This window comes from Prionailurus viverrinus, chromosome B4, assembly GCF_022837055.1.
Source record: "Prionailurus viverrinus isolate Anna chromosome B4, UM_Priviv_1.0, whole genome shotgun sequence".
NCBI classification, from domain to species: Eukaryota; Metazoa; Chordata; class Mammalia; order Carnivora; family Felidae; genus Prionailurus; species Prionailurus viverrinus.
The window spans coordinates 13456828-13478323 of record NC_062567.1 but is presented as its reverse complement, the minus strand read 5'-3'; the positions used below and the strand labels follow the sequence as shown (position 1 = coordinate 13478323).

Sequence of the window (21496 nt, the reverse complement as noted above, 5' to 3'; positions counted from 1 at the left end):
ACGGGATACTATTCAACTAATAAAAAACAATGATACCACCACATATTTTTAAGGAAAAAAAAAAAAAACAAAATAGGTTTCCTTGAGTCAAGCATGCCCCTGATGATGGTATCAGCTATCAATCTGTAGTTTATAGGATCCTGGTGGATTTCCATTTTCTTCTTTTTTTGCTTATGCGTATTGGACTATCTTTTAAAATAAATATGTATTTGGGGGAAACAGAAAACGTTAGAAATAAAACAATTTCAAACTGGAATATTAAAAAATGGATCTGGTTTTTCATACATGTTGGGCCTCAAAACCTGTGTGTGCCCCACCAGGTTGGGTTTGCTCTACCTGCATTGCTGTAATGTGGTGTATGTTAGCGTGTTGTGTAGCATTGTATCATATTCCCAAAACAGCAGCCGTCACAAGACCTTGGATGAGGGTGCACTTGGTCTCTGGGTAGGGCAGCATCATGATTCTCAGGGAGCCATGGGCTGGAGAAGTAGGGAATTGGCCACCTGAGTTACCGTACTGCCCTGTACCGAAAGCTACAGCTTATGAATCTAAATGAGGTCCGAGATTAATGGTTTTCAGACATTTAGCAGAAGAACCATTTTTTTCCCCCAAATGAAATCTGACACAAACCAATGCCGTACCGATGTGGTTCAGGTAGGAAGTGGAGCACCAGTGACTCTGGTTAAGCTTCCCCTTTCTGCCCACGGACCCCTACAAATCCGCTCTGTAGGTTTCCGAAGTTTACTACTTGAGAAACAAACAGTGGCTGGTTTTAAGAAGGCAGCTTTCACCTCAACAATAGATTTTTCCATTCAGACTGTGAAATCCAACTGGTTATTTTTGCCCATTTATTACATGCAGTCCTGAGTTTCTTAAGGCCCAATCTTCCTTCTGTGTAGAAAGCCTTCTTCACCATATCTGCCTAAACTCCTACAAATCCCAGATATTCCCTTTAGTATTTTTCTGACCTCTGACACCTTAGATAAAGTGAAGTATTTCTTCACATGTAGCCCCATAGTACTTTAACTATGATACTCTATTCTACCACTTATAACATGGTGCTTGAGGCAGGCTTAGGCTGTTCAAGTGAGTCCCTACAGGTAGAACTGAAACTTTGCGTCCAACCATTGACTTGTTTGTGTGTCTGTTTGCATTCGTGGGTTTTTATGGAGGTTAAGGAATCTGGGTGGGGGCAAAGGGAACCTAATAGTGACCATGATTTGGGGTTCAGACAATATAGGTTAAGACTGATGTAAGGAGAAACTAGGATATTCCCTGGGAGGCAAGTCATAGCAGGATGAAAAGTGTTTAGAACACAGAGTCAGGCAAGAGTGGTGGGAAAATAGCAGACCAAGTTGTTTGTGTGTAAGAATGACGAATGGAAAAAAAGCAGGAGCGATGGAATATTCAGCAGTCTGGACCAATAAATGAGACCACAGGAGACTCACCTTAGTTCTGGGAGAGGGAACAATATGGAAGAGGAAGAAAGATGGGGGCCCAGTCATTCACTGGTTGGGACTGAGCTAACAAAATTCAAACAGAAATACCCACATACTAATATGAGCTGGGGACATTCAGGCGATACACTGTATTCTTACTATTTGTTCCCAAGACTGGGACTTGCCATTATTAGGTATGACATCTGCGAGACTGCCATGCCTCAGAGATCTAGGTACCAGAAAATATTCCCGTGTGAGGCTCACGCTATGTGAAATAATGCATGGACATGTTCTGACATGATCATTACTCGATACTGAGATATTTCAACTGGTAACAGAAAGTTAGTGGAAAGGACTCCTTGATCCCGTTAAGACTGCTTTAAGCATGAGCACTTTTTTTTTTAAATATAGAATAACTTCTATTTAAAATTTTAGTAAAGGAAAAGCTACACAAAGATCAAGCTTCTGTAGCTTGGAATTATGGCACAAGGGGGTCCATAAATCCAAGCACTGCAGATTACCTTAGTTTCCTCTACTATAGGATCATGGCTGTTACAAGTTGACCGATGGGTATGCCTTTCAAACTCTCTGGACCGAGTACAATATATTACCTTTCCCAACCTTTTCTAAAGGGAGCCAAATGTTTTTAAAGCTTGTTCACCACCCACCCCTACCCAACCTCTTGGATTCTAAAGTACCACATGCAACAACAGCATATTTTTAGCCTACTCGTTTATGTTCAGACTTATGTATTACAATTTACATGTTTATGACTTTATGTATTAAGTTCCAGAGGATAAATGATAACACTCCCTAAATTCAAAGCTCACATAATCCATTTTGTTAGTATGCATGTTTAAAATGAGTAAAGGGGACTATTTGAGTTCAAAAGCTTGTACAAAAATTAAATGCATGTATAATTAATATTTGCAAAGGTGTTTTGAGTGAATGCTGGTTTTTTTAAAGTGGGACTTTATTAAAGGGTAGAGCTATTCAACCAGACATTAGCCCGCTCAAGTTTGGGCAGTGAAGAGCTCAAGAAGGAGGCTCTTCAAATAAGAAAAAGCAATTGTATAAAATGTTCTCGGGTCTTATCTCCAAGACTGACTTCTTTGGGGTTTTCTTGTTTCAATGCTCAGTGTCATTGTCATTTCTGGATACAGAGAAAATTCTCCTTTAACAACCAAACTCATCACTTAAAATATAACTTGTTCCAAAAAATGTAACGTACATTTTTAATTTTAATTTTTTATTTCAGAGATAGAGCGAGAACAGGGGAGAAAAGCAGAGGGGGGAGAGAGAGAGAGAGAGAGAGAGAGAGAGAGAGAGAGAGAATCCTAAGTGGGCTTCACACTCAGCATGGAGCTCAATGCAGTGCTCGATCCCACCACCCTGGGATCATTACCTGAGCCGAACCAAGAGTTGGACTCTCAACCCACTGATCCCAGATGCCCTTACATGTACATTTTTTTAAAAAGAGAATGTTCATGGGGCGCCTGGGTGGCTCAGTCAGTTAAACATCCGACTTCGGCTCAGCTCACAATCTCGCGGTTCGTGAGTTCAAGCCCCACGTCGGGCTCTGTGCTGACAGCTCAGAACCTGGAGCCTGTTTCAGATTCTGTGTCTCCCTCTCTCTCTCTCTCTGACCCTCCCCTGTTCATGCTCTGTCTCTCTCTGTCTCAAAAATAAATAAACGTTAAAAAAAAGAGAGAATGTTCACTAAGAACTTACACAGAATGTTCACATTAACATGGAAGGTTATTAACATGGAAGAATTTTTAAAAACAATCCATTTTCAAGATAGGTTTGCATTGAGAAGGAATCTAGAGAAGTAGCAAAGAAAGTGGCAATTCCCAAATCTCCTCAGTTTGGAATAAATACACTGGACTCTGGAGGGCAGATGTAACTTGAGGGTACCTTTTCCTCATTAGATGGCCACTAGCTGCCTGCCACCTTAGCTACCTTGTCACCTGTGTTATGTTAAACATAACAACCATCGTCTCCCACCTAAGGACAAAGTGCAAAATATGAAGCTCAGAATCTCAGATTTCCTGGTGGCCTCCAACTCAGCTTTATTTTTCAATTTGAGGAGTAAGAGTGACCGGAAGGGTGGTGGCTCATGACCCATAAGTGATTCTCTGGTCTTTTCCTTCCTGGAGGTAGGAATCATCTCTATTACTCTCCAGAATTCCCCTGTGACTCACTCGCTTTAACCCATCCACCCCACCAGGAAGTGATTCGACAAGACCTACCCATTTCACGTATAAAATCTTGGTCATCCAATAACGATAGCATACACATATTATAAATTAAGCACAGATACTATCACATGAAATTAAGTGAAAGTTGAAGAAATTTAAGACCAACTGAACAAAATATTCAATTAACAAAGTATCTTTTTTTTTTTTTTTTTAAGACCAACCTATATTTAGTTTTGACTGATCCCTTTGGAGGAATGTGGTATATCTTGGTTTTGGTAGTGTGATCTTTAGCTTTTTGACAATCTACAATTAAAGACACATAATTCTCTAGGACATAACTTCAGTAGTCACATTAATTTCTATCAAAGATATCCAAAACTATATTTATTCATCTAAACTGAAAGGTTTTAAGAAGGTTTCTAAAAATCTAAATCTATAATAATTTACTTAGATTATTTTCTTGCTAGAGTAAACATTAAGGTTTTTCTTATTATTTGCTAAGTTTATTAATTTATCAGTACTACCAAAATACAAATAAGAATAACTATTTAGCTATCAAAGTAGTTTTTAAAATAATTATATTTAGATCTTCATTTCTAATCTTCTAACTGTAATGTTAGAGGTAAGAAAAGGTATCATTAAACATGTCAATAGATAACTGGGCGACAGAAAGGTAAACAGTATGTCAAACTTTTAAAAATATTACATTTAAAAGAATACTTACAATTTTGCCACCTTCTAAGAGAATATATCCTGAGTTTTTCAATAATATCCACCACAATCAAGGAAGTCAGAACCAGAGAAACTGACAGATCAGGTAAGGTATCAGGTAAGGTATCCGCAGAACCATGAATATTCTTTTGAACCTGTTTTCAGAAAACCATTTAGAAGCATTACTTCTTTTGTGCTGTCTTTGTTTAAAATTCTTTTAATAGTCTGGAAGCAACATTAAATTAATTACAAAGACATTTACTAAAAGACTAGAAGCTTGATTTCCAGCTTTTCAGGTAATCAATCCCATTAGCTGTTGAAGGATTTGTAAAGATGTAATAAAGATTCTTATCAATGGAAGAGCTTTCAGTTCAAGAGAGAGCTTGGTAAATATGCACCAAAATATAACAGCAGGCTCCTGGTAATGGTGAGATGGGCAATTTCTTCCAACCCTACTGCTAAGCAGAGCCTCTGAGAGTCCCTACATCAAAGAATTAGGGGGATAGATATTGGAGTTCAGGGTCCTCCAAGAAGAAAGAGCCCAGGTTAACCCAGCCAGGTTTTGGGAGACTTCCTTCATCTGATTATGGTATCTACATAAAAACTTATGGCAAGCATCATATTCGTGGTGATATGTTAAGAGTTTTTCCTCTGAGATCTGGAAGATGACGAAAGTGCCACCATGATCAATTCTATGCAACGCTGTACTAGAGGTCCTAGCCAGTGTAATGAATCTAGAGAAAGAAATAAACACTGCAAGTATTGGAAAGAAAATAAATATATATCATTATTCATAGACTATATAATTGTATATGGGGAAAATCTCCATATGCAATAAAGGGAAAATGAGACTAAAAAAAAAAATGATACTGCCAAAACAGAAGGCTTGAAATAGACCATGTATATATACAGAGTGATTTATAACAGAAGCAGCAGTACAGAGAAATGCAGGAAGACAGACTTTTTAATAAATAGTGCTCAGTGCATTGGATGCTATTTGGAGGTAAAAAACTGACTCCTTACTGCACAACATATACAAAAATTAGCTTCAGATGGATTGTGAATCTAAAAGAGAATGGCAGGGGCACCTCAGTGGCTCAGTTGGTTAAGTGTCCAACTTTAGCTCAGGTCATGATCTCATGGTTCATGGGTTCAAGCCCCACGTCGGGCTCTCTGCTATCAACGCAGAGCCCGCTTCAGACCTTCTGTCCCCTTCTCTCTCTGCCCCTTCCCCGCTTGTGCTCTTGCTCTCTCTCTAAAATAAACATTTTTAAAGTTAAAAAAAGAAAAAGAAAAGAAAATGGTAAAACATATAGGCTTCAAAGTATAATATAGGGGAATAGCTTCAGGACTTTGAGGGTCAGATTCGCACTATGACAAAATCTCTTCAAGTTGCCAAAATTACTATCCATGAAAAAAAAAACACTGGTAAATTGGACTATTTTAAATTAAGAACTCTTCACGCAAAATACCATTAAAATATTAAGTCACAAAGTGTGACTATATTTGCAATATATAAAATCACAAAGGGCTTGAGATCTGAATATATTAAAAACTTCTGAATTGATTTTAAAAAGATAAGTAACACGATAGGGAAAAAATGGCAAGATGAAAAAAGTGCTCAATTTCATTAATTTTTTTAGATGTTTATTTATTTATTTATAGGGCGAGGGGAGCAGGCATAGAGAGAGAATCCCAAGTAAGCTTCATGCTGTCAGCGCAGAGCTCTTCGCGGGGCTTGATCTCACAAATTGTGAGATCACGACCTAAGCCGAGATCAAGAGCTTAACCAACTGAGCCACCCAGGTGCCCCTCAATTTCATTATATTGGGGAATGACAATTTAAAACTATAATGAGATTCAAGAATATATGCCCAACAGAATGGCTAAAAGACTTAGAATGTACGGTAGCTAGAATATGCAGCAACGGGTAATATCATTCTCTGCTAGTGTTAAGTCTAAATTAGTAGAATCTCTTTGGGAAACTGGCATTTTCTGCTACAGTTGAACCTTTGACTATCTATGTCCCATCAGTTATACTCCTGCACATTAACTGAAATTCTTGCATATGTGCATCAAGAGACATACTCAAAGATGTTCACAGCAGCATTATTTATAATAGCCAAGACCAGAAACAACTGAAGTGGGCAACAGAGGCGGAAGTGATAAATAAATTGTAACGTATCCATAAAATGAAATGAATGAATTCACTCCACAGAATGAAAATGACGGAATACCATTGTACACAAAAGCCTGAATGACCCACACTTGTGAAAAAAAGAAGCCAGATACATATTAGGTAGATAGAAGAGAGATAAATGACAGATATAGATAGAGAGACGGAGAGATAGAAAAGTATATAATTTTATCTCCAATTATAAAAAATTCAAAACAGACAAACCAATCTATGGAATTAGAAGTTAAGATAGAAATCATTGCAAAAAACATAGGGGTGGCTTTTAGGGAACTAGCAAAGCTTTATTTTTTGACCCTGAGTAGTGTTTACATAGGGGATTGCTTTGTGGTATTACATTAATATTGTACATTGTATGTTTTATGCACTTTCTGATTTGTGTGTCACACTTGAGTAAAAAATTAAACAAAAGAAGGAAAAAAGCAATAGTGGGTAAGGACGTAACAGAAAAGAATCAAAAAGGGCAATCATACTACAAATGTATCATCATTTTAGGATAATAGGTTTCCTTAAAAGGTTGTACGCTAGGTGGGGGGAAGGTTGTACACTGAATTTTTAAAGGTCTTGGGAACCTCCTAAGTGCTTTACAGAGTCTTTTGGGAGGAGGGAGGAGAAAATGATAAATGTAGATTAAAATATTCACATATTGCTGTGTGACGCAAAGCACATCTATAGAGCCTTCCAAGGTTATTCTATACATTCACAGACTGTCCAAATGTAGCATCTAGGACACATTCTAACAATCATGTATTTCTCATGACGTCATACACTACCCAGGACTCCCTCCCCTCGTGACACCTATCATAGCTATTCTAATAGCTGACTGCTTTTCTCTCTACTATCAATAAGCAATTACTCAAGGCCAGAGACTCTCACATTTCCAGAGTGTTGTATCTCATTACCTAGCACAGTGCCTGGCATGTGATATGCACTTAATAACTACTTACTTGACATATAGATAAAATATAAAGTACTTTAACTTTTTCACTTTGGAGACGTGAAAATTACATCTTTCAGAGCATTGTGCAAATTAATAAGGTTAATAGGGCATTCTTCTTTGAACTTGTCAGATAATAAAATTCTCACAACCTGAAAGTTCTGCCTCTAATATTACTGTCCTGTAGATGCCTGTCTATCAGAATCCTTTTGAAGCTGCATTTAGTCAAAACATGAAGTCAAGCTTATTTTCAAATAAATATCATGTCCAAATCCTTAGGCAATGGATATATTATTAAAGGTCTTAGAACGTGAGGGGTATTCCCTCTGGATATCGTTTAGAATTGAGGACACTCGAAAAACAGGTGAAAAGCGGCAAATGTGAATCTACTTTTAAATTCCTTGCTTTTTTATGATCTTGGAATAACGTTCCTCTCTTTCACACACACACATAGAAGATATTTTTTTAATTGGTTGCTAGACCTTCTTTCACAATCACAGAGGGGGAAAAGTGATCTTAGTACTTTAAATATTCATATTGCAGCTTGGAAGAAGACTGGATATAATAAACTTTAGGAAAAATTTCGGGCACACCGTTCTATAATATTCCGGTAATAGAGGAAATTTTTAAATCTCAAACTCTTGCAGAATGAAGAAAAAATCCATACCTCAGTCCTTGCGATAGAAAAGCTGAAGCTGGGAAGTGTGGTGAGTATAACACACATCATCATAACAGGTCTCCTAGCAAAGGACAAAAAAATAAGCAAAAGCAATAATGTACAAGATCAACAGTTCCGGTTACATTTTGCTAATTTAGCAGTTCCTGTTCCATTCATCTCTCATTTTTCTAAGAAGCTACTACTTCCCCATTTCCATTTCCCAAATGTTTCAGTATGGCAAAGGGGAACACATGCAAAACCCAGAATATTTTCTAGAACAAAGGTTCACCACCTTTGTTCCAGAAAAAAATAACTAGCCAGCCATGGACTTCCAAGAGCATCACCATGCAAGACAAATGACATTCAACATTTCCATAATTCCATAACTGGAATCCTGCCAAAAAGTTTCAGCTCTGGTGACCAACTGAAAAAAAGAATGTGACTTTTTTTTTTCTCCATGTTTGTTTATTTACTTTGAGGGGAGGAGGGGCAGAGAGGGAATCCCAAGTAGGCTCCAGGCTCAGTGCCACATCCAACACTGGGCTCTATCCCATGACTGCAAGATCAGGACCTGAGCCGATATCAAGAGTTGGATGCCACCCAGGCACCCCAAGAGCATGCCTTTCTTAAGTTATATTATACCCTATCATAACATTGATTTTTTTTTAAAGAAGACATTTAGAGATGTTGTACCAAGAATGCCTTCATTTAAAAATAAATTTAATGTTTATTTACTTTTGAGAGAGAGAGAGAGAGAGAGACAGAGTGTGAGCGGGAGAGGGGCAGAGAGAGAGGGAGACACAGAATCTGCAGCAGGCTTCAGGCTCTGGGCTGTCAGCACAGAGCCTGACGTGGGGCTCAAACTCATGAACTGCGAGATCATGACCTGAGCTGAAGTCGGACGCTTAACTGACTGAGCCACCTAGGCACCCCACCAAGAATGATTTCAAATGAAAACATGTGGATATTTCTTACTTGAACTAAAAAAAAATCATGTGATATATATGTATATATACATATACATCACATGATTTTTCACACTGGTTTTTGGACCATTGGTTTTTTTCACAGTGGTTTTTGGACCACTTCTTAAAACCTTCATGAACAATTAATCAAAGAGTTAGTGAGATATAATACATATATAATACTCTATCTTATGACAGAAAGAATTAAAATGCTCACTTAGCATTATTAATTGATAGGAAGACAAAAGATGCTCAAAGCTTTTCTATGATGAAATATTTACATTTCCGTTCCTTAAATACACATTTTACTAATTACACTTATATGATAATGTGTTTCGAAGTACAAAAAGTGCTAACATAAGTTAGACGGCAGGATAGACCCGTCTCCTAGCCAGACTCAGTACGACCTGCTAAAACCAGAGGTACAATGGGGTTTTTGAGAGGTAGCTTTGCCTCCTTTTCTGAGCCCAGATCCAGGTTGCTGCAGCACCTGGCTCTGGCTGGAGCCTTCATGGAGCCCTCTTCTTCTCAGCTTGTGCTCTAAAAGGTGAGAGTGCCCCAGGGATTACTCCTGCACCTCCTCTTTATGCCTAATTGTCTCAAGCAATCCCATGGCTTTAATTTTATTTTAATGTTTATTTTTATTTGAGAGAGAGAGAGAGTGAGTGGGGAAGGGGCAGAAAGAGAGAGAGGGTGACACACAATGCAAAGCAGGCTCCAGGCTCTGAGCCATCAGCACAGAGCCCAACACAGGGCTTGAACTCATGAACTGTGAGATCATGACCTGAGCCGAAATCAGACACTTAACTGACTGAGCCACCCAGGCGCCCCTCCCATGGCTCTAAATATCAACCACTTACCCAGGACTTCCATATCTATACATAGACATAGATATAGACATAGACATTTTTTTTTTTTTTCTGAGCTCTGGGCTTGTATGCCCAACTCTGGCACCTCCACTTGGGTGTCTAATGGGCAACCCAGATTTAACATGCCTGAACAAAGACCCCACATCCCTGTTCCAATCATCAAATGCTCTCTGGTTTACTGCAAGTAGAATTATTGAAAGTACGTGTCACATCCATCCTTCGCTAACATCATAGCTCATTTACCATCATGTCTCATCTTCAAGAACTTCCTATCCAGTTTCCTGTTAATATTTCTATTCTTGCCTAGCAACGTTTTCTCCATAGAGCCAACTGTTATATTTTTAAAATGTAAAACACATCTTATCACTGCCCTGCTCAAAAATCTCCAACGATAAGGGGTGGGGTGAATGAGGAGTTAGTGTTGAGTGGAGACAAGAATGAAGACGAAAAGGTTCTGTGGACGGATGGTGGTGATGGCACAACAGTGTGAATGAGTTTAATGCCACTGATACGTACACTTAAAAGTGGTTAAGTTGGTAAATTGTGCTACATGTATTTCACACAAAATACACACATCTGTGCATCTTACATATTTTTTAAAAATATCCAGTGGGTAAGCAATGTAACTGGAACAAATTTGAAACCTATTACCCGAGCCTACATGTTCTACATGACGTGGTTTCTCTTCTTTCTCCTAGTCTCTTTCTCACTTAGAATGACTTTCCTCTCCCTGGAAACCCACTTAACTCCAGCCATACTGGCTTTCTGGTTGTGTCATGATCACATCAAGCTTGCCTCATCTTCAAGTTGTACACTGTCTATACCTTCTGCCAGATGCCCCCCATTCCTGGTTCTTCCATGTTGGAGCCCTGTTGTCATTCCAAATTATATATATGTGCGGCCTTATGACTACCTGAAGTTCTGCTGATTATTTCTTGTTTATTGTTTCACACATTCCTCTTTGCTGATCCTCAAAGTAAGTTCCGTGGAGGCAGGAAATTTATCTGAATGGTTTCACTACATTATCTCCACTAGCTAAAACCACGTTTTTTGAGCCTTTTTTGTGCAGTGAAACTTCTGAGAATCTGGTAAATCCTATGGACCTTTTTCAAAACAGATTTCTTTTTTTTTTTTTTTAATTTTTTTTTTCAACGTTTATTTATTTTTAAGACAGAGAGAGACAGCATGAACGGGGGAGGGGCAGAGAGAGAGGGAGACACAGAATCGGAAACAGGTTCCAGGCTCTGAGCCATCAGCCCAGAGCCCGATGCGGGGCTCGAACCCACGGACCGCGAGATCGTGACCTGGCTGAAGTCGGACGCTTAACCGACTGTGCCACCCAAGCGCCCCCAAAACAGATTTCTTTTTAAACAAAAACAGAGCAATTATGATGAAATACGGTATTCCAAATTCTTTTAAAAATTTTATACAGGAATATACGTGCCCATCTATGAACACGTTGTCTCCTTATTTTCTTTGGAACGCTCAAGAGCTAGTGGAAACTGAAATCATTCATAATGTCAAGGTAGCGAAGATCATTAGCCACATTAAGAAGTATCTGCAACATGGGGCGCCTGGGTGGCGCAGTCGGTTAAGCATCCGACTTCAGCCAGGTCACGATCTCGTAGTCCGTGAGTTCGAGCCCCGCGTCGGGCTCTGGGCTGATGGCTCAGAGCCTGGAGCCTGTTTCCGATTCTGTGTCTCCCTCTCTCTCTGCCCCTCCCCCGTTCATGCTCTGTCTCTCTCTGTCCCAAAAATAAATAAACATTGAAAAAAAAAAATTTTTTTTAAAAAAAAGAAGTATCTGCAACAATTGTAATGTGGTATGAAACAATCTAACATATATGATATGAAAAGATCTACTTAATGAAGTTATTAGGTTCTGGTACTTGTAGTGTGCTTTGTTACCAACATGCAAAATGGAAAGAAATGCTAGTTTTCAGTTAGAGGCTACAGGGCAAATGAAGATGCAACCTGTTTCTAATCCAAGTGCTGCATCTTATGTATCCAGAAATAATGATAATCTGTATTTTAAAATCTTGACTTACTGCTAACATAGATTTATTATAATTTATTAATAAGTGTTGTGGGTTAAATTATGTTCCTCCCCAAAGATTATGTTCAAGTTTCAACTCCTGGTACTTTACAGTGTAACCTTATCTGGAAATACGGTCTTTCCAGAGCTAGTAAGTTAAAATGAGGTCATTAAGGTGGGCCCTAATCCAACACGACTGGTGTCCTTATTAAAAGGGAAAATTTGGAGAATGTACAGAGGGAGGATTATGTGAAGAAACGCAGGAAGACACCATGTGACGATGAAGGCAGAGATCAATCAGGGTGACGCATCTGTAAGCCAAGGAACGCCAGAGTGCCGGTGAACCACCAGCCCTCAGAAAGAATCAGTGGACACTTCGATCTCAAGACGACTAGCCTCCAGAACAGGGACACAACACATTTGTCACCCAGTACTTTGTTATGGCTATGCTACAAAACTAACACAGAGTTTGCTCTACAGGTAGGGGGTACTACTGGTAACAAATACCTAAAAATGTGGAAGTGGCTTTGGAACAGGGTAATGGGTGATCTGGAAGAGTCTGAAGACACATGATAGAAACAGGCTGGACTGCCTAGAAGAGACTGTTAGAAAAATATGGGCATTACAGGAGATTCTGGTGAAAGCTAGGAGAGAAAAAGAGGAGAGATGTAGAAAAGCCTCTAACAATCTTAGAGAATATGCACATTGTCCCAAACAGAAATGCTACAAACGTGAATGTTCAAGGTGTTTCTGGTGAAGTCTCAGGCAGAAAGGAGGACCATGTTGTTGGCAACTGGAGGAAAGGTGATCCTTTCTAGAAAGTGGCAGAGGGGTGCCTGGGTGGCTCAGTCGGTTGAGCGGCCGGCTTCGGCTCAGGTCATGATCTCGCGGTCCGTGAGTTCGAGCCCCGCGTCGGGCTCTGTGCTGACAGCTCAGAGCCTGGAGCCTGTTTCAGATTCTGTGTCTCCCTCTCTCTGTGACCTTCCCCCATTCATGCTCTGTCTCTCTCTGTCTCAAAAATAAATAAACGTTAAAAAAAAATTAAAAAAAAAAAGAAAGTGGCAGAACCTTGGCTGAACTGTGTTCTGCTGGGTAGAAAATAGAACCCACAGTCGACGAACTCAGATATTTAGCTGAGATTTCTAAGCAAAACACTGAAGGCACTGCTGATGATAGCAAACTACAAGAGGAGAGGAATAAATTGACGAAGGAATTGTTAAGCAAAAAGGAACCAGAACTTAGTAAAATATAAGAGGAGAGAGAGAGATAAATTGAAGAAGGAATCGTTAAGCAAAAAGGAACAAGAACTTGAAGATTTGGATATTTCTCAGTCTATCCATATTGTAGAAAATGAAAGGGTGTGTTCTAGAGAGGATACTAAGGGTGTGCCTTGTGAACCCAATCACCTATCTCAGCAGAAATATTGGCACTGCCAGCTTGGACTAACGGGGGACAGAGATGGGACAAAAGGAAGGAAGGCTGTTAGACTTCTGGGATGCAACAGGCAGGAAATGGGCTGGTGGAGCTACTTGGCTGTGAATATGTATTATCCTCTGAGATGGCTCTAGGGGCCTGAGAGGCTCCACTGCAGGCCCAGAGGCTCCCTCCTTAGACCCAGAGGCCAGGGAAGGAAAGGCTCTCCCATCCTGAGGGCAGAACGTCCAGCCACAGAGGATTATTGTCAAGCCTTACAATTTAGTGACATTTGCCCCACTAGGTTTCAGTGAATCTATTCTGCATGTGGGAAGAACATGAATTTGGGGGAGGGCCAGAGGGCAGACTGTCACAGGTTGAATTATGTTCCCCTAAAAGAGACATGTTGAAGTCCCAACCTCCTAGTACCTCAGAATGGGACTGTATTTGGAAATAGTGTTTCCAGAGGCAATAAGTTAACAATTAGGGTGGGCCCTAATGCAACAAGACCGGTGTCCTCATGAAAAGGGAAAATTGGGAGACAGATATGCACAGAGGAAAGACTATGTGAGGAGATACAGGGAGGAACACTATGCGACGATGGAAGGTAGACATCAGGGTGATGCGTCTATAAGCTAAAGAATGCTAAAGAGTGCCAGCGAACGACCAGAAGCTGGGAGAGAGGCCTGGGACGGATTCTCCCAACAGCCCTCGAAGGAACCAACCAACACCGTGATCTCAGATTTCTAACCTCCACAAGTGGGAGATAATACATGTCTATCATTTAAGCCCCCACGTTTGTGGTAGTTTGCAACAGCAATCTTAGGAAATCTATACAATGAAATTTATGCTGGAAATGCCACAGACACATCTTTGAAGGGGGACTCACGCTAAGACTAGTGCAAGGCTTCAATGAGAGCACAACACGGCTGAGGAGAAGGACCTGTAGACATGGTGTAAGTCTGGATGGAAGATGAGTTAGAGCACTACAGAGCTCTGTGCGTGTCTGTAGTAAAGCATCAGGAAGAAGGTCTCCCCCAGGAGTAGGCCCACGAAGAAAGACCTGAGTTCAAGCCACGGTGAGTTAAAGATTCCTATTTGTGCAGCAAGAATTCTGACCATGAGATTTCTCACAGGGAAAGCACAGGGAACGGAATGCATCAGATAATAACTTGGGAAACCACTCTGCTCAGAAACCCCTAACCATTCTCGATCACCTAGCTCTTCAAGTCAAGGCTTCCTTCCTTGACTTTCAAGGCTTCCCACAATCTGCCATTAACTTCCCAACAAAAAACACTAACCCCAGTGAGCTCATGCAACAAGCCAAGTTCTGCATTCATCCATTCACCCACTCATCCAAGCCCTTGTTAAATGTGTGAACTACACTCAGTTGTAAGGACAGAAAGACACATAAGGCACTGTCTGGCTTTATGGCACTTACAGGCTCAGGAAGTTGCCTAAGCACAAGATGAGGTAACCGTGTGACAAGAGCAAGTTTTTCTAGGAGTTTTAGTCTCAGTTATGAGACTCAGTTATGAAAGTGACACTGTTGCAGTTGAAGTCAATACCTCACACCAATAGCTGCATCAACAGGACAGCTGGGTATCAATGAGATCATGTCTGGACATTAACAAGTCATCATCCCAAGGAAATATCCAAAAGGGAAAAAGGTCCAGAAATCACAGGACAAGAATACCTGATAAAGCCTGGACACTGGAGAAAAGAAGACTTCGCAGACTGCCATGGGACATAGTTGAGATGTGTATACTTTTAAACATTTGAAAAACGTTCATATAGACACAGTGAGCTCAGGAAAGTCACCTCTGGAGACACGGTTTTGGGACTGATCATCATATAAGTAGCATTTTATATTATGAGCCAATGAGAGTACTTGCAAAGCAATCAAAAGGGAAAAATGGGGGAGGGGGAAATGGATAGAGCTCCTGGCCATGGCCAAATTCACTGGCATATAAAGGGAGGGCAGGGGCGCCTGGGTGGCTCAGTCAGTTAAGCTTCAGACTTCGTCTCAGGTCATGATCTCATGGGTTGTGGGTTCCAGCCCTGTGTCAGGCTCTGTGCTGACAGCTCAGAGCCTGGAGCCTGCTTCCGATTCTGTGCCTCCCTCTCTCTCTGCCCCTCCCCCACTCGCACTCTGTCTCTCAAAAATAAATAAACATTAAAAAATTAAAAAAAAATTTAAATAAGAGGCCCATTGTTTACCCACATTGTAAGAAAAGAGTGTAGAACTCTCAGGTGCCTTCGAGCTTTAGGATTCTATGGTATAATGCCAATACCATTGTACAAGCAAGGCGAAGAGTCGATTTTTAAGGGGCAGGACTGATGTGCAGAAAACATTTTTCATGAAGATTTTTACTCTGTCAACAAGGACTGCAAAGGAAGGGGGATGTGGAAAAGAAGCAAAGGACAAGACACCAGCTGGTGAAGGCTATCAGAGCCCCAGCATCAGTGAAGAAAATGTTCTTCATGCTTCCCTGAACAAAACCGTCAGGACAAATGATGTGACATCGGACTTGAACGTATGAAAACATGGGGAACCATGGCCATGTATGATGGTCCTGGAAGTTAGTGCCTCACTGGGGTGAGAAAACAGTCATGGAGAACACAGAGGTGATGCCAGAGACACAAAAGAGGGAGAATTAATGGGATTTGGTGACTTATTGCACAAAGTGGGAGAGAAAAGCACGTGTAAATATACTCTTTCTGATTTACTGGATTCGGTGGGGCAAGGAAGAAAAAGCCTGTCGTCAAGTATCGGAAAATAATTGCTACTGAGTAGTTAAGGAGAGGAGAGTCCACTGGGAGACATGGGAGTGCTGTTAAGCGCCCGTGTTTAGTTCACGGTGATTAACGGATGATCTTCCCAGGACTGAAAAGGGCAATCTACTTCCTTCAGTTTATCCAGCCCGTCCGGCAGTGCCCAGATGTTATTCGTGCTGTGCACATGCCCTGTGTGTGCCACTGTGGAACAGTAAGGTGTTCAAGAGACCAGGCTGTGGAGACAGAACCCCCTGAAGTCAGCGTGGGCTCCACGGCTCACTGGCTGTGTGGTTGTGTAACTTCACGCCTCAGTTCCCTCATTTGTAAGATGGGCACTGTAAGTCTTCTTACCCATAAAGGTTAGAGAATTAACTAAAATAATATAGGCAATGTGTTTACACCCATGCTTGGTACATAGCAGCTGTTCAACAAAGACTTGCTTTTATTTTACTCCAACTACAACAGCTACTACTGTTACTACCACTGTCTTAAACGAATCGACAGCAAATTCTGTCTAAGAGATTAAGGACTTAAGCAAGGCAAAATGCAGTCCAAAATGTTGGGGTCTTTCCAAGGGGGCACTGCCCAGAATTCCTGACATGTCACGATCTAAGGTAATTATACGCTGAAAGACTTGAGAGAATTCCTGAAACGCAGCCCAGGGTCCCAAGGCATTCTGAGAATCCCCACAAATTCTCCATCATTATCCTATCCCCTGGGACCCTCTTCACTGATATCTTCCCCAGGTGCAGGCTAGCCCTATAGTTCAATGGTTTCGCATGTTCACTAACACCCCAGGAAAGGATTTCTCTCATATACTGGGATATACAATTTGGTGTGTTTGTAAATAGCTTTTCCTCATTCCTCAAATCATCTCCCTAGCCTATTACGAATTAAGACAGGCATCCCTGAAAAGAAACAATCATTCTAAAGAGAATGAGGAAGTGTCCCACAAAAGTAAAGAGCACAGGATTAGAGTTCAGGCTCTACTGTTGATTTAGTGTGTATGTCTTAAGCTCTCTGACATTGTTTCCTTCCTTACAAAATAGGAATTATATCCCTTGGTCAACCTCGTAACCCTGGTGTGCAGGTCAAGTGAAAAAATAAAACATAAAAGCACTGTATATATGCCAAATACTTTATAAGATATTCGTTGATATCACGCTATCGGCCTTCATTTTGCTCGAAGGATAAAAGAGACCTCCAAGATTTTCTAAGTTCAAAGAGTATCACTGATGGCATATAATTTTCTTCAGTTTAATCAGTTTTATCATCAGTTCTACTATTTCTCATTCGGAGGATTAAACAAGATCATGTTTTAAATGGAAATACTAAATTCAGCCTGAGGTAATAACAATAATATGCACTGAATCCTTCCCGTGTGCCAGGTATTATGCATGGAACTTTATCTGCATAATCTTATTCCGTTTCTTAAAACAGCACTCAGGTGAAAAACCGAGGTTGTCCCCATTTTGCTCACGAGACAATTAAAATTCAAAGAACTTAAATAACTCATACAAGTCCTCGCAGTCAATGTCAAAACTGGGATTTGAACTCAGGTCCGCACCTCTTAGCTGTGTGGCCAGGACATACACTCTACTAGCTGGATAACTCATTCTCTCCTAAATACCAGATTCATGGGGCTAACAATGCCCATAGGAACCTACAGTAAGAGACAGCAATATGACAGCGCTCATGAATGAGGCTATGAGGAAATAATTTCAGTTTCATTGAAATTACAGATAACCTATAGTGTATCTATTTAGAACACCTGGGGCCAGCCACACCTGCAAAGGAAAATGGAAGGCCAGAAGAGTGTTTCCCTGAAGAATTCACTGAAAGATGTAATTGGGACAGCCCAGGACATGTTAGCCCAAGGGGGACACGTGAACCAGATTTATAAAACAGAACGTGCACTGGAAAGTAGAAATAGATGAAGGACCACACTGCCTTCCTTACTCTCAAATGCCTCCAGTAGATTCGGACCTTGTCACTCAAAGAGGCAGTTTAGGACAGTGGCTGAAATACCAAATATGGAGTCAGAAGGACAGAGGTCCAAAGTCTCATCCTCTCACTCACTAGTTATTGACCAGGGAAGTTGCATAACCCTTCTCTGATAAGGGAAACCAAGTTTCCCTTTGGGAATAATAATGATAAAGTCATGAAAATAACTCCCTCACAAGATGGTATAGAAGGAAATGAAATTCACATATAAATCTCTAAGCACATACGTGATCAGTAAAGAAGCAGTTATAACTTGATGATGATGATGATGATGATGATAATAACTGATATGGAAGGTTTGCTGCCTGAATGATATTCAGAACCTAGGATCCTAGAGGTTTGAGTCAATGGCAAAAAAAAAAAAAAAAAGAATCAAGGAGTGCCTTCCGGGGCTGGAGTAAACTAATAGAAAGCCACTGGTCATTTGGGTGTTCCATTCTTCCCTCAAAACTCCCAGCCCAGCCAGGAGTCCTGGACAGTCAAAGCAACTCCTAGGTGATATGAGGAGTGGAGGGCCCAATTCCACTTGACAGATATCCTGAGGATTCGGGTCAAGGTTTGGAAAATCCTTAAACTGCACCAATAAACGTTGTGTAAACCAAATGGTTTACTTCTGGAAACCCTTCAAGATCTTTGCCCTCAGGGAACTGAAAGTCCCCCGGGCAAGTTTCATGGAGCCACATCCTAAATCGACACCTAAAGGACCTCTTGAACTCCACACTTGGGCTCTCCAGGTCTGCATCCTCCCGACAGTATTTCTAGCTAGATTTCTGTATCTATTATTTTTACATTTCTGCCCTTGTTAAAATCTCTGCTGCTTGCTTTTCAAGTGGGTTGATGTTGTTTGACTTTAAAATAAAAGATCAGCCTGAAAGAAGGATTAACTTATCAAAGAAAACTAAGAAATCTTAGATGAGTAGAAATCTGATCTAAAGTTCCAAAAGGGGACTGCCTGGGTGGCTTAGTCAGTTAAACATCGGACTCTAGATTTTGGCTCAGGTCATGATCGCATAGTTCTTGAGTTTGAGCCCCACATGGGGCTCTGTGCTGTCAGTGCAGAGCCTGCTTGGGATAGTCTCTCTTTCCTCTCTCTCTCTCTGCCTTCCCCCCACTTGTCCTCTCCCCCCACTCTAAATAAATAAGTAAATAAACTTAAAAAAAATAGTGGCATCTGGGTGGCTCAGTCAGTTAAGCATCTGACTTCAGCTTAGGTCATGATCTTACAGTTTGTGAGTTCAAGCCCCACTTTAGGCTCTGTGCTGACAGCTCAGAGCCTGAAGCCTGCTTCGGATTCTGTGTTTGCCTCTCTCTCACTCTCACTCTGTCTCTCCCTCTCTCAAAAATAAACAAACACTAAATTAAAAAAAATTTTTTAAATAAATAAAGATCTGAAAGGAAAAATATCTTAGTATCTGAAATAATTTGTACTCAATACAGGTGATACAACATTAGCTAAACTGTTAAGTTAAAGCAACATTAGATCTCAATTTATTTAAAATATTTCTGTATTATTATTGAAATAGACCCCCCCCCACCACCAGGGTAAAAAAAATTTACTAACATAGTAAAGTATTATTTTTAAAAATCTAAACAAAGGAACTGGGTGCTATATGTAAGCAATGAACCATGGGAATCTACCCCCAAAACTAAGAGCACACTTTACATACTGTATGTTAGTCAATTTGACGATAAATTATATTTAAAATAATAATAACAATAAAAAATCTAAGCAAAGGAACCAGTTAAAAATCTCAGTTGGCTAAAGGCCAAAGGATGCTTCAGACCCGAAAAACAATGCAATTAGACATTTCAAAATAGACATTACTTTGTTTCGTAAAGTAATGTAAATGTTTGTAAAAGTAAAATTCCATATTATCATTCTATAATTAAGATTTCTATAAATTAGCTGTGATGACTTTATGCAATTCAGTGAACAAAGGAATTAGGGCCAACATATAGTACTCAGGGTATCATAGACTCATGCTAACTACGAACTTATGAATACATGTAATTTGTTGCTAACAGGCAGTAAAAAAGGCCCCTATAAAAACATAGAAGATACCATAATAGCAATACAATTATAGAAATGGTGACAATGACTTCTCATTAGTCATAATGTGCATATACATTATGCACATTTGTGCTATGCTAACATCCCTACAGGTAGCACCTGAGAAATTCTCTATGAAAGCATCACAGAGATTCCTTGCTTTAAGAATCCTTTTACTTACCATCCTTTAATTTTTTTGGAAAAGGCATGCTTCCTGTATAAGAGAACTTTTATGGGAACCCAAATCAGCAGAGTCACTGAAGCCACATAGGCAATCGAACAGGAAACAATCAGCCAATAATGTGTTTTCTCAGGGCTCCCCGTCGTTGTTTGATAGGTGGTGGCAAACTGTTCCACAATCACAAGCGTGGGAATGGAGAAAGCAGCAAACTCGAAAAGCTCAAAAACCACGAGCTTGATCAGTTTTCCAGAAACCATCCTGAGGAAGGGCAAGCTGCTGAAGATCAAACACTCCCCTTTTGATGGCCAGCAGCATATGGACACAGATACTCAACTACGATTAAGTTCCTTGTACCGAAATCACCAACCGGTGACTTTTTATTCTTTTATTGACCCTCATATGGTTCAATGATCTTCCAGCTTAACAAGCGAGGTCTCTTAAAGAAACAGAACAGTTGTGGAAATGACCACTTAATGTGTTTGCACAGCCATTATTCAGGGTCAAATGAACTTCTGAATATGTTTTCGAGGCACTGGTAAAAAAGCAAGTCTTTGAGCTTTGATTGCTAATTTGAGCACAGAGAAAAATTTATGCAATATTTAAACACCTGTTAAGTAGAACCACCAGAATCACCTAATTTTAGACTTAAAGGAGAAGAAGAGCTGTAATCCAATCCCCTATTTTTATATCTAAGCAAATCCAGGCAAAAAGAGATACCCCAAACCTGTGTCTTCATCGTAGAAGACTACCCCTCGCTTTCCTTCAAAGTGCTTTGAGAAGGGAGTTTGGATTCACATTGCCAACCTCCTAACCACACTTCTTCCTGGTACTTGAACTATTGATTCTTGCATATAAATTGCCACTGTGGCACAGGTTAACATTCTTATTTTGCTGGTCAGGAAACGAACACGGTGATGTTAGAAACCTGTTATCAGGATTAACATATTAACAGCAGCCTATATCGAGTCCAAAAGCATATCAAATATTTAAAAGGCAACAATCATCTCCATGAATATCGTTCCTTCCAAAACTTTTGAGCTCCTATGACGAGCACTTTGCTT

At 40.2% G+C, this 21496-nt stretch overlaps 1 protein-coding gene across 1 annotated transcript in view; it reads right to left on the bottom strand.

Annotated features, from left to right (window-relative positions):
- TMEM236 (transmembrane protein 236) overlaps positions 1–20692 on the bottom strand; it is a 33351-nt gene extending 12659 nt beyond the window's left edge. The window contains exons 1-3 of the mRNA XM_047866932.1: positions 20436–20692; positions 8150–8222; positions 4365–4506 (exon numbers count right to left, since the gene is read on the bottom strand). Coding sequence (XP_047722888.1) covers positions 4365–4506; positions 8150–8222; positions 20436–20692 — 472 coding nt within the window. The remainder of the gene's footprint in view (positions 1–4364; positions 4507–8149; positions 8223–20435) is intronic.
- Between the last annotated feature and the right edge of the window lie 804 nt (positions 20693–21496).